The following is a 25720-nucleotide window of genomic DNA, read 5'->3' as shown; positions in this document are numbered from 1 at the left end:
AATAAATAAATATTAACAAAAAATATTTTAGATTTTTTTTTTTTAGTCGATTAAGAATTGTTACAGATAAGAATCGCGATTACCGTAATTTTCGGACTATAAGTCGCAGTTTTTTTCATAGTTTGGCCGGGGGTGTGACTTATACTCAGGAGCGACTTATGTGTGAAATTATTAACAAATTACCGTAAAATATCAAATAATATTATTTAGCTCATTCACGTAAGAGACTAGATGTATAAGATTTCATGGGATTTAGCGATTAGTAGTTTTGATTGATTGATTGATTGAGACTTTTATTAGTAGGTTGCACAGTGAAGTACATATTCCGTACAATTGACCACTAAATGGTAACACCCGAATAAGTTTTTCAACTTGTTTAAGTCGGGGTCCACTTAAATTGATTCATGATACAGATATATACTATCATATATACTATCATCATAATACAGTCATCACACAAGATAATCACAATGAATTATTTACATTATTTACAATCGGGGGTGGGGGGTAGGATATGGACATAAAGTAGTGGACATAGAGAGAGAGAGAGAGAGAGAGAGAGAGAGAGAGAGAGAGAGAGAGATCAGAAGGCATAAGAAAAAGTATCTGCATTTGATTGTTTACATTTGATTGTTAGCAATCCGGGGAGGGTGTTAGTTTAGGGTTGTAGCTGCCTGGAGGTGAACTTTTATTGCGCTTTTGAAGGAGGATAGAGATGCCCTTTCTTTTATACCTGTTGGGAGCGCATTCCACATTGATGTGGCATAGAAAGAGAATGAGTTAACAGATTGACAGATTGTTTGGTAAACGTATAGCATGTTCTATATGTTATAGTTATTTGAATGACTCTTACCATATTATGTTACGTTAACATACCAGGCACGTTCTCAGTTGGTTATTTATGCCTCATATAACGTACACTTATTCAGCCTGTTGTTCACTATTCTTTATTTATTTTAAATTGCCTTTCAAATGTCTATTCTTGGTGTTGGGTTTTATCAAATAAATTTCCCCCAAAAATGCGACTTATATATGTTTTTTTCCTTCTTTATTATGCATTTTCGGCCGGTGCGACTTATACTCCGGAGCGACTTATACTCCGAAAAATACGGTAGTACATTTCCATTCCAATAATTAAGCTTGTTTTTGATACAGACTCTTGTATTGGATCTCATCAGATTACCTAAAGACGTGTAATAAATAAATAAATAAACATTAAAAAAAATAAATTTGATTTTTTTTTTTTTTTTTTAGTCGATTAAGAATTGTTACAGATAAGAATCCCAATTAATTCGAAAATCACATTTTTTTCGGACACTCCTAATATACATGCCTAGATGAGTATTAAGGAACACTGTATTCTGCACACAATTATATATTTTTCTCGGTCTGACAATATTAGTACATTTTCATTCCAAGAATTAAGCTTGTTTTTGATACAGACTCTTGTATTGGATCTCATCAGATCACCTAAAGACGTGTAATAAATAAATAAATAAACATAAAAAAAATATATTTTAGATTTTTTAAATTTAGTCGATTAAGAATTGTTACAGATAAGAATCGCGATTAATTCGAAAATCTATTTTTTTTCGGACACTCCCAATATACATGCCTAGATGAGTATTAAGGAACACTGTGTTCTGCACACAATTAGATATTTTTTTAGGTCTGACAATATTACCGTATTTTTCGGACTATAAGTCGCAGTTTTTTTCATAGTTTGGCCGGAGGTGCGACTTATTCTCCGGAGCGATTTATACTCCGAAAAATACGGTAGTACATTTCCATTCCAAGAATTAAGCTTGTTTTTGATACAGACTCTTGTATTGGATCTCATCAGATTACCTAAAGACGTGTAATAAATAAATAAATAAACATTAAAAAAAAAACTATTCGATTTTTTTTTAGTTGATTAAGAATTGTTACAGATAAAAATCGCGATTAATTCAAAAATCTAATTTTTTTTGGACACTCCTAATATACATGCCAAGATGATTATTAAGGAACACTAATTATATATTTATAAATTAAATTAAATTATACATTTTTACATACGGTCTGACAATATTAGTACATTTCCATTCCAAGAATTAAGCTTGTTTTTGATACAGACTATTGTATTGGATCTCATCAGATTACCTAAAGACGTGTCTGGTGGGTATATACATTAATAATGCAACAGAACACATTCAATCTTCAAACAAATGCAAAAAAACAGGAATGTGAATAATAATGAGAAGTTCTGCGAGCCTGCAGTATCAGTCAGAGCCCATCCATCTCTACATCACTGTGATGTGTTTGAGTTCTCAGCTCTATGAGGAAATCAACTGTGCTGAATCACTGCGCCGTTTCTCGGAGGGCCGCGTATGGAAAAGGCAATTCACCAGATACAATAAAGCCTTTTATTACCGTAACTCATTTAAGGGACTTTCAACAGTGCCAGCAGGCACCGAGGATGCAGGCTTCCCTGAGAATTAAAATAATATTTATTGGCTCATATATTGCTGCTGTGCCTCGACTTTAAACTGGGAGTTAATATGACAGAACACGTGTCCGACAAGGCAACGCTCATTATGTGAGAGTTTCTTCATTAACATACACTACCGCTCAAAAGTTTGGGGTCACATTAAAATGTCCTTATTTTTTAAGGAAAAGCACTGTACTTTTCAATGAAGATAACTTTAAACTAGTCTAAACTTTAAAGAAATACACTCTATACATTGCTAATGTGGTAAATGACTATTCTAGTTGCAAATGTCTGGTTTTTGGTGCAATATCTACATAGGTGTATAGAGGCCCATTTCCAGCAACTATCACTCCAGTGTTCTAATGGTACAATGTGTTTGCTCATTGGCTCAGAAGGCTAATTGATGATTAGAAAACCCTTGTGCAATCATGTTCACACATATGAAAACAGTTTAGCTCGTTACAGAAGCTACAAAACTGACCTTCCTTTGAGCAGATTGAGTTTCTGGAGCATCACATTTGTGGGGTCAGTTAAACGCTCAAAATGGCCAGAAAAAGAGAACTTTCATCTGAAACTCGACAGTCTATTCTTGTTCTTAGAAATGAAGGCTATTCCACAAAATTGTTTGGGTGACCCCAAACTTTTGAACGGTAGTGTAGTTTAAAAATGTGCATATCAGATTGGAGTGTGCACAGTGTAGTTATCCCCCTGCACAAAAGCTATAAAACACCAAGGTGGTCAGTTTAGTGCTTCAGACTTTGTTGGTCTGGCCCGAAATGAACTCCGGCCACAAGCTGGTCCTCAAGGAGTTTTTTTGTGTGTGTGTGTCTGTCACCTTCAGCTCTTTCTGATCACACACTCTCAAAGTCTGGGTTTGATTCAGCAGCTAACAACGCGTCAAGAAAGCCCTATACAATGCAAAAACTGAAATTTAGGTATGATTAAATATCTCAAATAAGGGTGATATTTGCTTATTTTCTGTCTGATAAGATAATTCTTCTCACTAAGCAGATTTTATGTTCGAGTGTTTTACTTGTTTTAAGGGTTTTGCTCCTAAATGATCTCAGGAAGATATTACAGCTTGTAGCTGAGATTTGATGACCTATATTGAGTAAAACATGCTTGAAACTAAAATATCAACTGTTGCAAAGCTGTGTCATCAACACTCACAAGTATAAAACTACTTTTTTAAAGTAATAATTTCTTATTTCGAGCATGAAAAAAAATCATGACTTTGACACAATTGTGTCTCATAGTTAAAACAGATGACAGCCAAATGGACTTTGCTGTTTTATATTCAATGAAACAATAGACAATACGTACTCATATAGTAGTACAGTTGGCACAGTACAGTAAACTGACAGGTAATATTTAAACATGTAACATGTGACATTTCTAACAATTTTGAACATGCACATTCAGAGGAATTCTTCAAAATTACAATAAAAGTTTTTTTGGCCAGGGGCCAGGCTGTATATATGCGCACTAATTGACTGAAAGAGCACGCACTTGGAGCGATGATGTCATGTTATCGATGGAAAAATGCATTTTTAGACCATATTATTTGCCTGAGCGGCTAGGAGACCCCGAGAGTAACAAGCGGTTGCTTTGTTGCCTTTCCATTAAGAACAATAAACTAGTTTTTAGTATAAGTTTGCTGGTTTTAAGAAATGTAATGCCGAGCGCATTTCATTATGTCAAGATAATGGCACTAGCATTTACTTCATTTAAGAATATTTTTCAACATATTGAGCAAAATTGTCTCATATTTTTTTATTCTACCAAGAAAAGTGCACTTGTTATTAGTGAGAATATACTTATTTTAAGGTATTTTTGGTTTCATTGAGGTTAGCTAATTTGACTTGTTTTGGAAAGTCTTCACAAGCCAAATTTTCTTGTTCTATTGGCAGATAATTTTGCTTAATTCAAATAAAACACCCATAATTTTTGTATTTTTTTTCTTGTTTTTGAACACTGACTTTTTGCAGTGTAATTGCAAAATAAGACATTTGCCTTAGTCACTCTGCATTCTCCTAAAACCACTCCAGACAGTGCGTAACTTATTTTTACACCTGTGACTTTAGACAAGTGCATCAATAATAATTATTTTCTGCTTACACTATAAAGAGTCTGATATCTGCCCTCTTTCATTGTTTCATCGGCACTTAGGTAGTGATTCAAGGTTCAGAGAGAGAGATGGGTGTGTTAAACAATGTGCTGCATGTTTACCATTGCGCCTGGAAGACCTCTTGTCCCCTGGAAGCCCCTCAGACCTGCAGGACCTGGCTTGCCTCCGGTACCATGAGGACCTGGATCTCCCTGCAATGCGAGAGTAAAAGAAACAACATCCATTAAGTGACTTCAGATGTATAAACGCGTGGTCGTTGCACCATGCTTTAGGGCAGCAAACCTTGGAAACACTAAGCTCACGAGGACTAACTAACTACTGATGGTAAACAAATACTGATTTCTGAAATATGCTGTAACTAAGAAATTATACAAAATACTGTTGTCGTCTTTTAATCTTCATGGCATGAATAGCCTCCAAGAAGTGCTTGTTTACCTTTCCGCCCTCTTTTCCAGCAGCTCCTGGCAGACCTTGCTCTCCAGGTGGGCCAGGGGAACCGGGGTGTCCTCGCTCACCACTGGGTCCGGTCTCTCCAGTTGGACCCTGCAAAGCGACAACAAGTGAACTTGTTGTCCCCGTTGTCATTTCCTGCGCATGCACCGTTAATAGAGATTCCTGGCGGGAGACCTACCTGAGGCCCAACCACTCCTCCAGGTCCGGGTGGTCCAGTTTTTCCTTGGAAGCCCTGAAAGGCAAAATGACACATTGCCTTCAAATGTGTCATGTTTACGACAAAAAAGCAGATATCTTCACATGCTATCTCATACATCTGTCCCCTATTAAACATAACTAATCTGATGTGCACTGCAAAAACTGAAATCTAAGTAAGATTAAATATATCAAATAAGGGTGATATTTGCTTATTTTCTGTCTGATAAGATAATTCTTCTCACTAAGCAGATTTTATGTTAGAGTGTTTTACTTGTTTTAAGGGTTTTGGTCCATCTCAGTAAGATAGATAGATAGGAGATTGTATGACCTATATTGAGTAAAACATGCTTGAAACTAGAATATCAACTGTTGCAAAGCTGTGTCATCAACACTCACAAGTATAAAACTACTTTTTTAAAGTAATAATTTCTTATTTCAAGCATGAAAAAAAAAATTGTGTCTCATAATTAAAACAACTGTTTTATTTTCAATGAAACAATAGAAAATACGTACTCATATAGTAGTACAGTTGGCACAGTACAGCAAACTGACAGTTAATATTTAAACATTTAAAATGTGACATTTCAAACAATTTTGAACGGAAATAGTTCAGGCACATTCAGATAAATTCCTCATAATTACAATTAAAAAATTTTTTGGCCGGGGGCCGGGCTGTATATATGCGCACTAATTGACTGAAAGAGCACGCACTTGGTGCGATGATGTCATGTTATTGATGGAAAAATGCATTTTTAGACAATATGATTTGGCTGAGCGGCTAGGAGACCCCGAGAGTAACAAGCGGTTGCCTTACCATTAAGAACAATAAATTAGTTTTTAGTATAAGTTTGCTGGTTTCAAGAAATGTAATGCCGAGCGCACATCATTATGTCAAGATGATGGCACTAGCATTTACTTCATTTAAGAATATTTTTCAACATATTGAGCAAAAAGATCTTTTTTTTTCTACCAAGAAAAGTGCACTTGTTATTAGTGAGAATATACTTATTTTAAGGTATTTTTGGGTTCATTGAAGTTAGCTAATTTGACTTGTTTTGGAAAGTCTTCACAAGCCAAATTTTCTTGTTCTATTGGCAGATAATTTTGCTTAGTTCAAAGAAAATACCCCTCATTTTTGTATTTTTTTTTCTTGTTTTTGAACACTGACTTTTTGCAGTGTGTCTGCAAAACACGGTTAGCCTGTCATCCACGTGACTTAGGTTTTTCATTTTTGGTCCCTCATTGATCGATGAGTGCATCCTTTTTATGCACTAAAAGAGGAAAGTCAAATTCTCACTGCAAAAACTGAAATCTAAGTAAGATTAAATATCTCAAATAAGGGTGATATTTGCTTATTTTCTGTCTGATAAGATAATTCTTCTCACTAAGTTAGAGTGTTTTACTTGTTTTAAGGGTTTTGGTCCTAAATGATCTCAGTAAGATATTACAGCTTGTAGCTGAGATTTGATGACCTATATTGAGTAAAACATGCTTGAAACTAGAATATCGACTGCTGCAAAGCTGTGTCATCAACACTCACAACTACTTTTTTAAAGTAATCATTTCTTATTTCAAGCATGAAAAAAAAAATCATGATGCCGATCGCATATCATTATGTCAAGATAATGGCACTAGCATTTACTTCATTTAAGAATATTTTTCAACATATTGAGCAAAAATATCTCTTTTTTTTCTACCAAGAAAAGTGCACTTGTTATTAGCGAGAATATACTTATGTTAAGGTATTTTGGGTTCATTGAAGTTAGCCAATTTTACTTGTTTTGGAAAGTCTTGACAAGCCAAATTTTCTTGTTCTATTGGCAGATAATTTTGCTTAGTTCAAATAAAATACCCCTCATTTTTGTATTTTTTTCTCTTGTTTTTGAACACTAACTTTTTGCAGTGTGGTGTTTAGATCTTTTGCCTAAAAATGGTAACTTCCATGCTATTTCTGTGTGTATGAGAACATGCTCATGATGTTTAAGACCAAAAACAGATTATGCGTTTGGGTCAAAAAAGTGCCACTGACCGTCTCTCCTCTTTGTCCGGGATGACCCGGCAGTCCATCTTTACCTGGTGGTCCCTGCGGGTGTCAAGTGATAGAAGAACAGCCAATCAAAACAAGACTTTCAGTATCATGACAAATACTGACGTTAACCATAAGGGTGCTTTTTTGACTTACATTAGGTCCCTTTGGTCCAGGGAACCCGACAGGTCCTTGTGGTCCTGAAGGACCCTTTAATAAGGAAAAAAAAACAAAACAGTTTTAATAGCAAACAAAAGTAGTCCAATATGATCAACACAAAGTGTAACACTAACCCGCTCTCCGGGTGGTCCTGCGGGTCCATCATTGCCCGAGGTGCCCTGATGGGAGAAAAAAACCCAGTCAACTTTCCACTTGAGTTATTTGTATTGTAACACCACATGACTCTCACAGTGCCTTATTGCACATAAAGTAACATTTACTGTATGTTTACTTTACTGTACATGGACATCGATTCAAAAAAATTAATTAGAAGAAATCTGCGTTCAAAGAACTCCGGCTTATTAGTGATTCCCAGAGCCCAAAAAAAGTCTGCGGGCTATAGAGCGTTTTCTATTGGGGCTCCAATACTATACTATACTACAGTTAGAGATGCTACCTCAGTAGAAGCATTTAAGTCCCATCTTAAAACTCATTTGTATACTCTAGCCTTTAAATAGACCCCCCTTTTAGACCAGTTGATCTGCCGTTTATTTTTTTTCTGCACAGGTTCGGTGGCCACGGATTAAGTGCTGGCTGTCCAGAGTCGGTTGGGGACATCTCTGCGCTGCTGACCCGTCTACGCTCGGGATGGTCTCCTGCTGGCCCCACTATGGACTGGACTCTCACTATTATGTTAGATCCACTATGGACTGGACTCTCACACTATTATGTTAGATCCACTATGGACTGAACTTTCACAATATTATGTTAGATCCACTATGGAATGGACTCTCACTATTTTGTTAGATCCACTATGGACTGGACTCTCACTATTATGTTAGATCCACTATGGACTGGACTCTCACACTATTATGTTAGATCCACTATGGAATGGACTCTCACTATTATGTTAGATCCACTATGGACTGAACTTTCACAATATTATGCTAGATCCACTATGGACTGGACTCTCATTATAATGTTAGATCTACTATGGACTGGACTCTCACACTATTATGTTAGATCCACTATGGACTGGACTCTCACACTATTATGTTAGATCCACTATGGACTGGACTTTCACAATATTATGCTAGATCCACTATGGACTGGACTCTCACACTATTATGTTAGATCCACTATGAACTGGACTCTCACACTATTATGCTAGATCCACTATGGACTGGACTCTCAGACTATTATGTTAGAACCACTATGGACTGGACTCTCACTATTATGTTAGATCTACTATGGACTGGACTCTCTCACTATTATGTTAGATCCACTATGAACTGGACTCTGACTATTATGTTAGATCCACTATGGACTGGACTCTCTCACTATTATGTTAGATCTACTATGGACTGGACTCTCACACTATTATGTTAGATCTACTATGGACTGGACTCTCACTATTATGTTAGATCCACTATGGACTGGACTCTCTCACTATTATGTTAGATCTATTATGGACTGGACTCTCACACTATTATGTTAGATCCACTATGGACTGGACTCTCACAATATTATGTTAGATCCACTATGGACTGGACTCTCACAATTATGTTAGATCTACTATGGACTGCACCCTCACACTAATATGTTAGATCCACTATGGACTGGACTCTCACTATTATGTTAGATCTACTATGGACTGGACCCTCAGAATATTATTTTAGATCCAGTATGGACTGGACTCTCACAATATTATGTTAGATACACTATGGACTTGACTCCCACTATTATGTTAGATCCACTATGGACTTGACTCCCACTATTATGTTAGATCCACTATGGACTTGACTCTCACACTATTATGTTAGATCCACTATGGACTGGACTCTCACACTATTATGTTAGATCCACTATGGACTGGATTCTCTCACTATTATGTTAGATCCACTATGGACTGGACTCTCACGCTATTATGTTAGATCCACTATGGACTGGACTTTCACAATATGATGCTAGATCCACTCGACGTCCATTGCACCGGTCGCCCTGGGGGTTTCTCATTGTCATCCCACTGGGTTGAGTTTTTCCTTGCCCTGATGTGGGATCTGAACCGAGGATGTTGTTGTGGCTTGTGCAGCCCTTTGAGACACTTGTGATTTAGATCTATATAAATAAACATTGATTGATTGATTAGTTCACCTTTGCTCCTGGTTTTCCTGTTGGTCCTCTGGCACCACGTCCTCCACGTGGACCCTACACACAATTTGCACATAATCAGCTTATTGTCGAGACATTGGTCAAAGTTTAACATAGAGAAACGAAAAGCAAGCGTAACGTTTAAGACTCCGAGCACTACTCGGCTGCAGCATTTGTCCCTTCCCAAAAATACAAGAAAAAAATAATCTCACACGTTGAGAATTTTGGATTATTTGAGCGTCATAAATGATTCATGCGTAGAGCTTCAGACGAGCGGAATTGCCTCACCGTCGGGCCGCGTTGCCCTCGAGGTCCGGATTTGCCAGCGATTCCCTGAGAGAGAAAGAAAGGAAAAAGAACAACAGAGAAAGGGATTGATTTAGGGGTTTTAAGTGTAAGAAGTTTTTTAAATGACTTTACAGAAGTTGAAGGCTTAGTGACTGGAGAAAAATATGTGAAAATATGTGGTTATACATAGTGATGAGTCAAAGAATACCAAATAATTGATGCATTATGAAACACAAAGAGTGACACAGTAATCATTTGACAGTCATTATTCTAACACAGCTACAGAATAGTCCTTCAGTAACTATATTAATAACACACCTGCTCTACATTAATATATATTTTTACCAGATGAAAACAATAACAATATTGTATGTTTTAAACAAGATTCGGAATGTAGAAGAAAGGTGAGGTGCTTTAAAAACCTCCTAAGGCCCAAGCTGTTTTTTTACATGTTTTTTTAATTTCTCTTTGCTATTTGGGCTTATTGGACCTTAATTAAGAATAAAAACTAAGAATCATCTTTTGATATGATATACTAAGTCCATAAGTACACAAACGTGTACTTCATGTTTAGTGACATGCTAATTCTTATTTTTACACTTTTTTTTTCCAAATTCCATTGTATGTTATACTCTACTGACACCACCAGATGGCAGTAAAAGTGTCCACATAAGCGGCCATAAGACCCCAATTCAGTAGTGTACACAATTTTGGAAATAAGAGCTAAAAGGTGCTGTCCACGCATGTGGCCACTAAACCTTAATTAACATAAAGTTTCACGCAGTTCTGACCCACTTTGTGCATTTGAAAGCCATTTGAATTGAACAAGCAACATCCCATTAACCATAATCAAGCACTTATGTCCCAAATGGCATTTTTTTTTAGTTTTTTGTTGTTGTTTGCTTTCTGTTCTATATTTTGCTCCAGGGAAAAGTTCAGTGTGTCTACAAAAGGAGTCCATTATACACAAAAGATTATTTAATTAATGTTTGCCGCTCACCCTGGTGCCTTTCTCGCCGTTGGAGCCTGGGAAACCTGGGAAGCCATTGGAGCCCTGCAAGGCAAACACAGAGAACACATAAGAGGAGAGGGGTAGAAATGGTAAAAGAACAAGAGGGGATAAATAATTAAAAAAAAAAGAGTATACAAACATTTGTGTCATGGAGTACCCTCCAGGGATTTATTTGTTGTTTCACATATGTGGTAAGTTAATATAGCAACTGTCTGCACAACACGGTTAGCCTGTCATCCACGTGACTTAGGTTTTTCATTTTTTGGTCCCTTCATTGATCGATGAGTGCATCCTTTTTATGCACTAAAAGAGGAAAGTTTCATTCTCACCTACAAATACGTACAAGCTGCTGTTTTGTGAGCTCTACACTGCAAAAACTGAAATCTAAGTAAGATGAAATATCTCAAATAAGGGTGATATCTAATAAGATAATACTTCTCACTAAGCAGATTTTATGTTAGAGTGTATTACTTGTTTTAAGGGTTTTGGTCCTAAATGATCTCAGTAAGATATTACAGCTTGTTGCTGAGATTTGATGACCTATATTGAGTAAAACATGCTTGAAACTAGATTATCAACTGTTGCAAAGCTGTGTCATCAACACTCACAAATATAAAACTACTTTTTTAAAGTGATAATAAATAAAAAAATCATGATGCCGAGCGCACATCATTATGTCAAGATAATGGCACTAGCATTTGCTTAATTTAAGAATATTTTTCAACATATTGAGCGAAAAGGTCTCGTTTTTTTTTCTACCAAGAAAAGTGCACTTGTTATTAGTGAGAATATACTTATTTTAAGGTATTTTTGGGTGCATTGAAGTTAGCTAATTTGACTTGTTTCGGAAAGTCTTGACAAGCCGAATTTTCTTGTTCTATTGGCAGATAATTTTGCTTAGTTCCAATAAAATACCTCTAATTTTTGTATATTTTTTTCTTTGTTTTTGAACACTGACTTTTTGCAGTGTATGAGGAATTATGGATCTATAGGACTTTAACTACACTACAAAAACTGAAATCTAAGTAAGATTAATTATCTCAAATAAGGGTGACATTTGCTTATTTTCGGTCTGATAAGATAATTCTTCTCACTAAGCAGATTTTATGTTAGAGTGTTTTACTTGTTTTTAGGGTTTTGGTCCTAAATGATCTCAGTAAGATATTACAGCTTGTTGCTGAGATTTGATGACCTATATTGAGTAAAACATGCTTGAAACTAGAATATCAACTGTTGCAAAGCTGTGTCATCAACACTCACAAGTATAAAACTGCTTTTTTAAAGTAATAATTTCTTATTTCAAGCCTGAAAAAAAAAAATCATGATGCCGAGCGCATATCATTATGTCAAGATAATTTCCTTAATTGAAGAATATTTTTCAACATATTGAGCAAACAGGTCTCTTTTTTTTCTACCAAGAAAAGTGCACTTGTTATTAGTGAGATGATTTTAAGGTATTTTTGGGTTCATTGAGGTTAGCTAATTTTACTTGTTTTAGAAAGTCTTGACAAGCCAAATTTTCTTGTTTTATTGGCAGATAATTTTGCTTAGTTCAAATAAAATTTTTGTATTTTTTTTTCTTTGTTTTTGAACACTGACTTTTTGCAGTGCATGATAACTGTTATTTTTTAGACTTTTGAATATTATTTGCAAGTATGCATTTATTTAACTTGGTCCTAGGTGTGTTGCGGTAGTCAGGAAGAAGTCTTTCCCATTATGTGCTAGTCTTGTCTTTAGTTGAGTTCTACAAAGTGTTTATCCTGTAAGTATTGTACATATCATACATTGAGGTTAGCTAATTTTACTTGTTTTGGAAAGTCTTGACAAGCCGAATTTCCTTGTTCTATTGGCAGATAATTTTGCTTAGTTCAAATAAAATACCCCTAATTTTTGTATTTTTTTTTCTTTGTTTTTGAACACTGACTTTTTGCAGTGCATGATAACTGTTATTTTTTAGACTTTTGAATATTATTTGCAAGTATGCATTTATTTAAGTATGTCCTAGGTGTGTTGCGGTAGTCAGGAAGAAGTCTTTCCCATTATGTGCTAGTCTTGTCTTTAGTTGAGTTCTACAAAGTGTTTATCCTGTAAGTATTGTACTTATCATACATTGAGGTTAGCTAATTTTACTTGTTTTGGAAAGTCTTGACAAGCCGAATTTCCTTGTTCTATTGGCAGATAATTTTGTTTGGTTCAAATAAAATACCCCTAATTTTTGTATTTTTTTTTCTTTGTTTTTGAACACTGACTTTTTGCAGTGCACGATAACTGTTATTTTTTAGACTTTTGAATATTATTTGCAAGTATGCATTTATTTAAGTATGTCCTAGGTGTGTTGCGGTAGTCAGGAAGAAGTCTTTCCCATTATGTGCTAGTCTTGTCTTTAGTTGAGTTCTACAAAGTGTTTATCCTGTAAGTATTGTACTTATTATACATTGAGATTTTACTTGCTTCGGAAAGTCTTGACAAGCCGAATTTCCTTGTTCTATTGGCAGATAATTTTGCTTAGTTCAAATAAAATACCCCTAATTTTTGTATATTTTTTTCTTGTTTTTGAGCACTGACTTTTTGCAGTGTATGAGGAATTATGGATCTATAGGACTTTAACTAGTAACCCTATGACTTTAATATTTACGTCAATTAATGCATTTAATACAAACTAAATGCATATCATTAGTGTTTTGCTTGCTATTCCACATATGAATGTTTTTGGTTGCTTATGTTCAACTTTGCACTGGTAGGTACTCAACAGTAGTTTATGTCATCGTAAAACAATAACAAAAACAAAAATGTTTTTCTTGGGTTGAATGATGTTTTCTGCCCCAATCAAGACAACATGTATATGATCGATCATATGTTAATTTGCTGTCATCATCATTAATTCTCTTGACTATGGTCTGGATATCTACTGCACCTCAAGATGACTCAGACCTTTTTCGGCTTCCAGTGTAATTAATTACATTATATTTTGCACTTACTTTGGGACCTAGCCTTCCGGGGTATCCGGGCAATCCAGGCACTCCAAGTTTTCCCTATATCAAGAGTGAAACAAAACATTGATGAGTGTCAGAATAATTGTATCTAAGTTATCACAAAACTTTGTGTTGAAATGAGTTCCCGGCGAGAAGACAAAAGCTGTCTTTGAACCTACCAAGAAGAAGGCTTTTAAAACTCTACTGTGTAGGATGGGAAGCAACCTGAAGGTGTTCTGTATCTTTCATGTATTGTAATCCACAGAAATATATTGTCTTGACCCAAGAACTACAAAATTGGAGAGGAAGCAGGGCCTGACTCCCCTCAAGGCGACCTTTTCTGTGAACTGTTCTGTAACCGAAGGCCATGGCTGTTTACGACCCCTCTCCCTTAGAAACAGCTGTTGCCATGTAATCAGGGAAAGTCCAAATAAAAGAGAAGGCGTACGATCATTCGCCAGAGCGTGACGGAGACTGTACAAGAGTACAGCCCAGACGCGCTCTCCTCTATTGAGCCAAATTTAATTCTGTCTCTGTTTAATTCCTTGCTTCTTGTCTTGTTTAATAAATGCCATCAGTGTTTGAACCTGACAATGAGTGTGCTATTGGAAGACAAAACTCACAAAAGGCATGAAAGGGAAAATTTCCGTCCTCATGCTGTAATTATGAACGTGAACAATCTTGTTAGATAATTGACTGCTATGCCATTAAGAGACTAGCGCTACGAGCTAATCATCTGTGGAGGAAGTCCTCCAAAGGTCAGTGGCGTAATTTGAGACTTTATAGTGATAAAGTTTGACAAAACTATTCTACTTGACCTTAAGAAGGTCAGATTATAAGAAACTGCTTAACTCTCAGCTGTGTTTTTACTTTTATGAATCAATCAATTTATGAGTCATCAATCAAGACCATTGAGTGTCTTTATAACCGCGCCTTGAAAGTCCTAGACAAGAAGAGTGTACGATATCATCATTACCAAATTTGAACCAAATACAATATTTTAAATTTTGCCAATTTTATTTTGTTACTCACAGTCAAACTGGTTTTTAAATGCTTAGATAACTCTGCTCCCCAATTGCTCTGCAAGGCAAATTACAAGACTGCAAAGTGGTACCAGATCTACCACCCGAGCAACGTCAAAAGGCAACTGTTGCGTTCCATTCCGTAGAACATCTTTTGCCCAGACTGCCTTTTCAATAAAATGACCACAACTATGGAACTCTCTACCTGACACTTTGAAAAGTATACCTGCACTTGTCACTTTCAAAAAACAAACACAATTGTGGCTAGTTGAGCTAAAATCGTGTTCCCATGTTTAGTTTTTACTAATTGTTTTTTATCTAGTCTGCACTTTGTCTGTGTTATTATTATCATTGGCTTTTATCTAGTTTGTACTTTGTCTGTATTATTACTATTATCATTATTGTCAACTCATATTTGCCTTATTCTTTTTATTTTCCTATTTTAATGATAGATCTATGTTGTTGTTGTTGTTGTTGGGGACCAGCGTTGTAAATTAGCTTTGGCTACAAACACTATGATGCATACATTGGATAACTGTTTCAGATATCTATGTTTCTGTATCTGTCCCTTGTTAGAATAATCATGTATATATATTATCACACAACTTTAGTATGCTTAAAGTCCGTTGCTATAGTTATTAGCTATTGTGCTCAAGCTGCATTTTTTCTATCTGTGTAAGGACAAAACTTCTTGTCTGAGGGGTGGCCTCAGCCGCAGATGTTATCTTTGTTTTAGCCCGCTAACAGCCAAGGACTTCAAGGACCTCAACGAAGATAAGATGACAGCACGCAGACGAAGCAGAAACAAGGCAATCACAAGGCTTCAGCACATTCCGTCACGTATTGTGCGTACTGGACCTGCTTTGCATGATATATGTGACCACTCCTTTTAGAGGCGGCCTCAGTGATGTTGACTGTGGAACTCCTGAATAAATAGAGGGACGCGGGAGGTGTACCTTAGAGCGCAGGGCGAGACTGTGACTAAGTGTGCAGCTCCATGCGTTCTCCTCATGAGCTAAATTGAACTCTGTCTCCCTATTTCAAATAAACCTTAAACAAACAACGAACATTTTAAAAACCCCGTCCTGGCTTAAACAGATGGTTGGGATGCACTATAAATATTGGACAGATAATTATGGTCCTGATATGGGGACACACAGATAAATCCAATAACATTAAAACAATTGTTCTGATAACCGATAAAAATAATGAAAAAAAATGCTCCAATGAGGTGACAATGACTGTGTTGTACTCGTGTTAAGGTGAGCAAATCAAGCGCTTTTTTTCCTCCTACATGCTGTTGTACACTTCCCCTGAGCTCATTGAAAACAAACATTGCATCCATCACACGGGAATTCTTCACCGTTTCAAGGTTATTTGCACCAAATGTTCTGCAAACTTTGTTAGACTCTTGCTTACCCGCAGGTGTGCACAAACTACACTTAAATCGATATTTAAAAAATAATTAATGATCAGTATCGGCCTTGAGCAGCAGGAATTGATCAGTTTTAGTATCAGCTTGAAAAAAACAACCTATAGTGCAGGGGTCACCAACGCGGTGCCCGTGGGCACCAGGTAGCCCGTAAGGACCAGATGAGTAGCCCGCTGGCCTGTTCTAAAAATAGCTCAAATAGCAGCACTTACCAGTGAGCTGCCTCTATTTTTTAAATTTTATTTATTTACTAGCAAGCTGGTCTCGCTTTGCCCGACATTTTTAATTCTAAGAGAGACACAACTCAAATAGAATTTGAAAATCCAAATTCATTCATTTTTTTACTTTGCTTCTTATAACTTTCAGTAAGACAATTTTAGAGAAAAAATACAACCTTAAAAATGATTTTAGAATTTTTTAAACACATATACCTTTTTACCTTTTAAATTCCTTCCTTTTCTTTCCTGACAATTTAAATCAATGTTCAAGTAAAATTTTTTTTTTATTGTAAAGAATAATAAATACATTTTAATTTAATTCTTCATTTTAGCTTCTGTTTTTTCGACAAAGAATATTTGTGAAATATTTCTTCAAACTTATTATAATTAAAACTCAAAAAAATTATTCTGGCAAATCTAGAAAATCTGTAGAATCAAATTTAAATCTTATTTCAAAGTCTTTTGAATTTCTTTTAAAATTTTTGTTCTGGAAAATCTAGAAGAAATAATGATTTGTCTTTGTTAGAAATATAGCTTGGTCCAATTGGTTATATATTCTAACAAAATGCAGATTGGATTTTAACCTATTTAAAACATGTCATCAAAATTCTAAAAGTAATCTTAATCAGGAAAAATTACTAATGATGTTCCATAAATTATTTTTTAAATTTTTTCAAAAATATTCAAATTAGCTAGTTTTTCTCTTCTTTTTTTCGGTTGAATTTTGAATTTTAAAGAGTCGAAATTGAAGATAAACAATGTTTCAAAATTTAATTGTCATTTTTTTGGTGTTTTCTCCTCTTTTAAACCGTTAAATTAAGTGTAAATATCATTAATTATTAATAATAACATAGAGTTAAAGGTAAATTGAGCAAATTGGCTATTTCTGGCAATTAATCAGTACCCAAAAAGTAGCTCTTGGTTTCAAAAAGGTTGGTGACCCCTGCTATAGTGCATCTGTGATAAATGGCCTACCTTCTCTCCAGCTGTTCCCAAGGGACCGGATTCTCCGTTAGGCCCTGATGTTCCCTTGGGGCCCTCAGGTCCGTCTTCTCCTCGAGGTCCAAGAACGCCACCCTCACCCTGGATTTGAACAAAGTATATTTAAAATATAGTTATATTTGTCTTCCTGCTGCAAACAACAGTGATGGTTTACCTTGTCGCCCTTGAGGCCCATGTCGCCTTTGAAGCCTGGAAATCCATCTTCTCCCTAAGATAGGACGCAAAAGAGTCAATCAATGAATCAATATGACAATTATAGGCTGTAGTTAGTGAATCATGACCACTAATGAATGAATGAATTGATTAACGTGGACCCCGACTTAAACAAGTTGAAAAACTTATTCGGGTGTTACCATTTAGTGGTCAATTGTACGGAATATGTACTGTACTGTGCAATCTACTAATACAAGTTTCAATCAATCAATCAATCAATCAATCAAACACTGGCTGATGATTGACAGTGACCTCTGGTGGCCATATGGATAAAAACAAATAAATCGTCTCAGGAAGATAATTGTATGTCTATGTTACTCTACTGGCATCTAGTGGTTGGAAATCAGAGTGCAATTTTGTTTTAATTTCAAGAGAAAGACTTGGTCTTCAAAATTCCAGGAACATTCTATGTTATTTAATGTTAATACATGGTAATTATTGGGGGGGAAAAAGGGAGATTAATTGTAATAATTTGGTGCCAAAAAATTAAGCATAAACGTTTTATTTGCATGCACATAACACAATAATCTGTTTCATGTTTGATTATTGTTACGGTTTCTATGAAATTATGCAAAATTCTGGAAATGTTCTCTCCCTTTTCTGAGAACTTTCCGAAACAAGAGACTGGACAAGAATGTCGCGGAATATCATACCATCAATCATAACGCAGCACAGTATGCAGCCCTTATATTGTGTGTAGGAAAACAAACCCTTAAGCTATATCCTCCACAAAGTGGCCAGTTCAATTTAGAGAGTGAATTCAAGTTTTTGTAAAGGCTATTATTCTTCAAATGTGGTTGACGTTGTGGAAAAAAAATATAATAATGATATTTTGGTATAGTGGTTGTTATGGTTAGCGGTGGTCTCCACTGGTGTATTTCCGAAGGTCTCCTGTGAAGAAACCAAATATGTTTACCTTTTCTCCTTTGCCACCTTTCAGACCTCGGATTCCCTCCGCTCCCTGGACAAAGTGGCGAAAAAAACCGTCAATAACAGTGAACCGAATGTATAGACTTAGTGCGTCGGCAGCACGACCGGTTCTCACTTTGACGCCACGAGGCCCGGGGTAGCCAATGGAGCCCATTGGTCCAGGAAAACCCTAAAGAAGACAAAAACGATTGCGACGGTTAATCAAAGCACGGGGAATGTTTATTTGATATATTTCCATTGATTTCCTAGAACTTAGTCACACATGATGAATGCGGGAAGAAAGAGCTGATGTTCTGGAGCAGTTTTATAGGGACAAGTTAAGCAGTGATCCAATGGCGGTGTGCTAAAAATACTTTGTTATTTTGTATTACGTAAAAAATAAATCCTTATAGTTCTGTTTTTGGACTCCTTTACTTCATATCTGTCTGACTGACTTACTGCCAGTTCTCCCTATCCGTTCCATCTGTGGCAGGTATGATTTCTGCCTAGTAATAAGCAGAGGTGGGTAGTAACGCGCTACATTTACTCCGTTACATCTACTTGAGTAACTTTTGAGATAAATTGTACTTCTAAGAGTAGTTTTAATGCAACATACTTTTACTTGAGTATATTTATAGAGAAGAAACGCTACTTTTAATCCGCTCCGTTTATCTACATTCAGCTCGCTACTCGCTACTGATTTTTACCGATCTGTTAATGCACGCTTTTTTTGTTTTGGTTTGTCAGACAGACCTTCAAAGTAGGATCTATCGCATGCCTGCGTTTCACCAATCAAATGCAGTCACTGGTGACATTTGACTCCGTTTGACCAATCAAACAGAGCCAGGCGGTCACGTGATTAACAAGCTGAAGCTTACATGAACTCAACATCAAATTTGAGGAAGCACATCGCGGTAGGTAACGTTAGTAGATATTTTGGCTCTCACCGTAGGCAAGGCAAGGCAACTTTATTTGTATAGCGCTTTTCATACACAAGGCAGACTCAAAGTGCTTCACAGACAACAAAGTGAAATGAAAGAAAATAAAAGCAAAATTAAAATGCAGACAATAAAAATAAAAACAGTGCGGACGTTAAAAGTTAAAAGATTAAAAGATTTAGCTGAAAGCTAAGGTGAACATAAAAGTCTTCAGTCTAGTTTTAAAAGTGGTCAGAGTTGGGGAAAGTCTGACATCTTCAGGAAGTTTATTCCAGCTATTTGTTGCATAGTGACTGAATGATGATCTCCCTTGATTTGAGTTTACTCTGGTAACCGCTAACAGATTGGTCTCAGAAGATCTTAGTGATCTAGAGGGCTTATATAGTGGGAGCATATCAGTGATATACTTGGGCCCTAGACCATGTAGTGATTTATATGTGAGCAGGAGGATTTTGAAATCAATTCTCTGATGTACAGGGAGCCAATATAAGGATTTAAGAATTGGTGTAATGTGCTCACATTTTTTGGTCTTTGTTAGAACTCTAGCAGCAGCGTTCTGAACAAGCTGTAGCTGCCAGACAGTTTTTTTTGGGAAGACCTGCAAGGAGACCATTACAATAGTCTAGCCTACTGGTAATAAAGGCATGTACAAGTTTTTCTAAGTCTTGAGCTGACATGAGCCCTCTAAGTCTTGTTACATTTTTGAGGTGATAGTAGGCCGATTTTGTTACTGATTTGATGTGACTGTCGAAATGTAAATCAGAATCTAAAATAACCCCAAGATTTCTGGCTTTATTTGTGGTTTTCAGGGACAGTGATTGAAGGTGTTGGATGACTTTAAACCTTTCTTAGGTGATGTTAGCTTCCCTGCTATGAATCCTGTCAAATGTACATCGTGTGGGGACATTTATTAACGCACATCAGCCTCATAGACACACACACACACACACACACACGCACACATGCATGCATAGAAACACCAATCAGTGTGTTCCCAGGTGCAGCCCACACCTATCAGTTTATGGTTTTTACAAAGGCTAACTTGTTATTTTCCTTTGTAATCTCTGCCTACTGAGCCTATGGTGTTGTTAAGTTATTGTGGCTCAATTTGCCTTAATTTTTTTTATGTTAATGTATTATTATTTAATATATATTATTGTTTTAGTTGCTTAAGAGATATTCCTGACTCTGAATTTGCTCATTGCTATTTTTATGTTTTTGTGCATTATTTGTTGCCGTCATCATTAAAACGAATAGGTTACTCATCAGTTACTCAGTCCTTGAGTAGTTTTTTCACAACATACTTTTTACTTTTACTCAAGTAAATATTTGGGTGACTACTCCTTACTTTTACTTGAGTAATACATCTCTAAAGTAACAGTACTCTTACTTGAGTACAATTTCTGGCTACTCTACCCACCTTTGGTAATAAGTGACAAAGAAAAAATTATTTGAGCAATTATTTTCTATAAATTGATGGAGATTGGAAGCCAAAAAACAAATGTGTACTGTTGTTTTTTTTAATCAAACATAGCTTTTGGCAGTTTTTCGGACACTTACGCTTGTTCCTTTCTCGCCTGCAGGACCCTCTTTACCTGGGTGACCCTAATAAGAAACACATTGTTAGGTTAGAGTATTTTTTTGTTGACATTTTGGACATATTGAGGAGGAAATGACACTTACAGGAGGCCCGTCAGCACCCCCAAGTCCGGCCAAACCTTGTTTACCTTGAGGTCCCTACATGGAAGAGAAGGTTGGGGCTTTAGAAGGAGAGTTCAGGTCGTGTGTAATGTGATATGTTTTGCTCTTCCTTCCGCTTGTTTGTGATACTACCATAGAGGGGTACCAGTGATGGCAAATACCAAAATCACAGTAGGGATGTATAATACAGCCAGGGATGTAATTTACTGCAACAAAAGCAGCACGCACAAATCTCTATCCTGGCTACTCAGTACAACATGACTAAGTCAATAACAAGTTAACAAATAATAATCAGGCTGCACATTTTTGATGTAATTAGACCCTGCCGCACCCAAGACTGGAACGTCCATTGTAGTCAGTCGTCCAGGCTGCTCGATACAATAAGTCTAAGTCTATAGCAGACCTGGGCAAATTAAGGCCCGTGGGCCACATGCGGCCCGTAGAGCTTTTCAATCTGGCCCGCCGGACATTCCCAAATAATGTTTTTAGATCTTTAAGATGGAAAGTGTAGCTGCCAATATGATGTGCAGTGATGTTTTCTAATGACCGTAAGTCTTCAACTATACAAAGTATTTCAATGGTTGGAATCTGCACTTATGGATGATTTATCAGTTACTATGGTCATCTAATTAGTTACTATGGTCATCTAATTAGTTACTATGGTAATCTACGTCACAACAGCTCAGATGAGGCACCAAACAGTGTGGGCGGGAAGCGTTTCCACAGAAGCGGAAGGAGATTTTCCCAACAAAGTTCTAAAGCTTAGTGATGTATAGAATAGAATAGAATAGAAAGTACTTTATTGATCCCTGGGGGAAATTTAGCAAATATCAGATGTATCAGATTGTAGGTGGGTTTATTTTGTTCATATTTCACTGTTTTGTTGCGTTTCACTTGATTGTAAAATATGTCGATCGAAAGGAGGTGTGACGTTCATATTTTGTCAATATTCAGTGTTTTATCGTTCATAGAAAAATGTAAAATTCCATTACATTTTTTAAGGCGGTCTGTCATAACGTTTTTAGCATTCAATCAAGACATTATTGTGAGGTTTTGTATTAGTGTTCCTAAAAATAGATATACCGGGCCCCAGACACATTTTTTTCTCTAAATGTGGCCCCCCCGAGACAAAATAATTGCCCAGGCCTGGTCTATACTGATTCTTATTATAAAAAAGGAATGGCTTATTTTTACACTTGTAAGGCAGTTATAAGGCTTTTACACTGCAAAAAGTCTGTGTTCAAAAACAAGAAAAAAAAATAGAAACAAGTAAAATTAGCTAACCTCAATGTATGATAAGTACAATACTTACAGGATAAACACTTTGTCGAACTCAACCAAAGACAAGACTAGCACATAATGGGAAAGACTTCTTCCTGACTACCGCAACACACCTAGGACCAACTTAAATAAATGCATACTTGCAAATAATATTCAAAAGTCTAAAAAATAACAGTTATCATGTTATCATTCAAAAACAAAGAAAAAAAAAAAAATTAGGGGTATTTTATTTGAACTAAGCAAAATTATCTGCCAGTAGAACAAGAAAATTCGGCTTGTCTAGACTTTCCAAAACAAGTCAAATTAGCTAACCTCAATGAACCCAGAAATACCTTAAAATGAATATATATTCTCACTAATAACAAGTGCACTTTTCTTGATAGAAAAAAAAATTAGACCCTTTTGCTCAATTAGTTAAAAATATTCTTAAATGAAGTAAATGCGAGTGCCATTATCTTGACATAATGATATGTCATGATTTTTTTTTCACGCTTGAAATAAGAAATTATTACTTTAAAAAAGTTTTATACTTGTGAGTGTTGATGACACAGCTTTGCAACACTTGATATTCTAGTTTCAAGCATGTTTTACTCAATATAGGTCATCAAACCTCAGCAACAAGCTGTAATATCGTACTAAGATCATTTAGGACCAAAACCTTAAAACAAGTAAAACACTCTGCTTAGTGAGAAGAATTATCTTATCAGACAGAAAATAAGCAAATATCACACTTTTTGAGATATTTAATCTTACTTAGATTTCAGTTTTTGCAGTGTATGATGGCCACAATTTAACACTGGAACAGATTTACTACATTTTAGGGCTGTCAACAATTCATGTATAAATGCAGATTAATTACGCAATTTATTTTGAGCACACGTGGCGGTGCAGGTTGCTATACGGTCAGAGATCAGGTTAATGCATATGTCAGTGCAAAGATGAGCGAAGAGACTGACTGGTGGCAAATTTCGCTTCAATATACAAAGCCAAGAGACTTTTAGATAAAAGCAATGTCTTTTGCATACACGGCAGTGATTAATACTTTCATCGAAGTACAGCAAGTTTAAAACGACATCTTAAAACAAAACACATTTTTGAGGCAGCAGAGGGCTACGAGTTGTATAAACCGTATAGACCAGGGGTTGGCAACCCAAAATGTTGAAAGAGCCATATGGGTGAGGGCCGACATCCGGGCAACTGAGCTACATACGGGTTCTTCGAGCCATAGCAACGAGACTGGCGTTGAAAACAAACCGTTGCCATTACTCTTTAACCTGTCAACCTACGCTGGTTAAACCCGTCATTCTGCCTCCAAAATGCCGAAAAACTGTGTTGTTTTTGGTTGTGCTAACCACAACTGGAAACAGGGAAAACAAAGGTTGTATTTTGTTCTGCCAAAGCGCGATAAAAGCCCACAGAGACGAGACAAATGGCTCGCAGCTTTACACTGGGAAAACGAGGACGGTTCTCACTGGAGTCCCCCAAAGTCCCGGGTCGTGTGTTTGGATCACTTCGTTTCTGGTAAATATAAGGAACAAAAATCCACCTTCTTAACCACAACTTGGCTATACCGTCCGTGCTAATGTTGTACTTGTTGAATTTTTTACCTTATAACGTTCGACAGCTGAAGTTGTTGTTGTACAAAAATAACATGCGGTTTATACTATATAGTCTAAAGCCTAGCTAGCTATTTTGGAAAACCGGACAACGAGAGGATACCAAAGGCAGCGTTAAGATGGACACCACCGGGAAAACGTAAGCCAGGGCGGCCAAAGAACACCTGGCGAAGAACAGTTGTACTTAAACAATACATGTAGCCCTCAAATTTCTCAATATTTTATACACTAACACTTGATCTTGTTGTTGATAACTTCCGCGTCTCTTTCTTAGTAGCGCGCAGGCTAAGCTAACTAGCAAGCTAAGCTAAGCCTGAGAAGCTTTAAAGTTCACTGAGACGAGTCTGACGCAAATAATACATTTTCGTTTTTTCACACGATATGCGAATAAGTAAAAATGCGTAAATGAAGGATTTAACGCCGACTTCCAAGCCACAACGCTCGTTAAATGCTTTTTCTGTCAATGCTTTGTTCGCTGTGAGCTGGTTTGTTTTCAACGAATTCCCGGTTGCTGGGGGATTGGTAGGCGGAAGTGACGTAGGTCCGCCCTCACCCATTGGACCAAAAATACAAAAACAAATCTGTCTGGAGCCGCAAAAAAATTAAAGCCATTTTACATACAGATAGTGTGTCATGAGATACAAATTGAATTAAGAGGACTTAAAGGAAACTAAATGAGCTCAAATATACCTACAAATGAGGCATAATGATGCAATATGTACATATAGCTAGCCTAAATAGCATGTTAGCATCGATTAGCTTGCAGTCAAGCAGTGACTAAATATGTCTGATTATCACTCCACACAAGTCAATAACATCGACAAAACTCACCTTTGTGCATTCATGCACAACGTTAAAAGTTTGGTGGACAAAATGAAACAGAAAAAGAAGTGGCATAATGATAAAACACGTCCTAGAAAGTCGGAGAAAGTTATACATTGTAAACAAACTATGGTGAGTTCAAGTACCGCCAAAATTAGTAGGACAAAACGGCGCTCGCCAAATTCTCGAATCAGTGAAGCATGTTTAATATAAACAGTGAGATTTATAACAATTAGGGAGGTTTGTGTCATGTTTGTCCTTCTACAGAAACCAAATTAAAACAAAAAATATATTTTTTCCCCTCCTCTTTCTCCATTTTTCATACATTTTTGAAAAAGCTCCAGAGAGCCACTAGGGCGGGCTAAAGAGCCGCATGCGGCTCTAGAGCCGCGGGTTGCCGACCCCCGGTATAGACTATACCACTAATTATCTAAGCAACTCTTTTGTAGCAACCGTGATAAATCCAAATTCAAAATTGTGATTAATCAGACTAAAAAATGTTTGTAGTTTGACAGCACTAGTATACAGTTTGATTTACTGTACAAACCACAGATTGGACAAACATATGCTTTGTTGTATGAACCTTCCCCAGTGTATGAACATTTCATTCACCCATTGTGTGCCATCTTGTGGCCGGGCTGATGAATCTGCGGCAATCCCTGCTCATTCAGTCAGCATAGCGCTGCTGTTAGCTACTGTGCTTTTTAAG

At 36.4% G+C, this 25720-nt stretch overlaps 1 protein-coding gene across 1 annotated transcript in view; it reads right to left on the bottom strand.

Annotated features, from left to right (window-relative positions):
* Window positions 1–25720, bottom strand: part of LOC133631559 (collagen alpha-1(XI) chain-like) — a 188299-nt gene that overhangs the window by 31912 nt on the left and 130667 nt on the right. Inside the window, exons 25-40 of the mRNA XM_062023875.1 lie at window positions 21275–21328; window positions 21152–21196; window positions 18790–18843; window positions 18661–18705; window positions 17686–17739; window positions 17505–17612; window positions 13864–13917; window positions 10874–10927; window positions 9874–9918; window positions 9589–9642; window positions 7569–7613; window positions 7432–7485; window positions 7279–7332; window positions 5230–5283; window positions 5034–5141; window positions 4700–4789 (exon numbers count right to left, since the gene is read on the bottom strand). Coding sequence (XP_061879859.1) covers window positions 4700–4789; window positions 5034–5141; window positions 5230–5283; window positions 7279–7332; window positions 7432–7485; window positions 7569–7613; window positions 9589–9642; window positions 9874–9918; window positions 10874–10927; window positions 13864–13917; window positions 17505–17612; window positions 17686–17739; window positions 18661–18705; window positions 18790–18843; window positions 21152–21196; window positions 21275–21328 — 972 coding nt within the window. The remainder of the gene's footprint in view (window positions 1–4699; window positions 4790–5033; window positions 5142–5229; window positions 5284–7278; window positions 7333–7431; window positions 7486–7568; window positions 7614–9588; window positions 9643–9873; window positions 9919–10873; window positions 10928–13863; window positions 13918–17504; window positions 17613–17685; window positions 17740–18660; window positions 18706–18789; window positions 18844–21151; window positions 21197–21274; window positions 21329–25720) is intronic.

Source organism: Entelurus aequoreus, linkage group LG16, assembly GCF_033978785.1.
Source record: "Entelurus aequoreus isolate RoL-2023_Sb linkage group LG16, RoL_Eaeq_v1.1, whole genome shotgun sequence".
In the NCBI taxonomy this organism is placed as follows: domain Eukaryota; kingdom Metazoa; phylum Chordata; class Actinopteri; order Syngnathiformes; family Syngnathidae; genus Entelurus; species Entelurus aequoreus.
The sequence above is the reverse complement of the archived record's forward strand: the minus strand, read 5'-3'. Positions and strand labels throughout refer to the sequence as shown.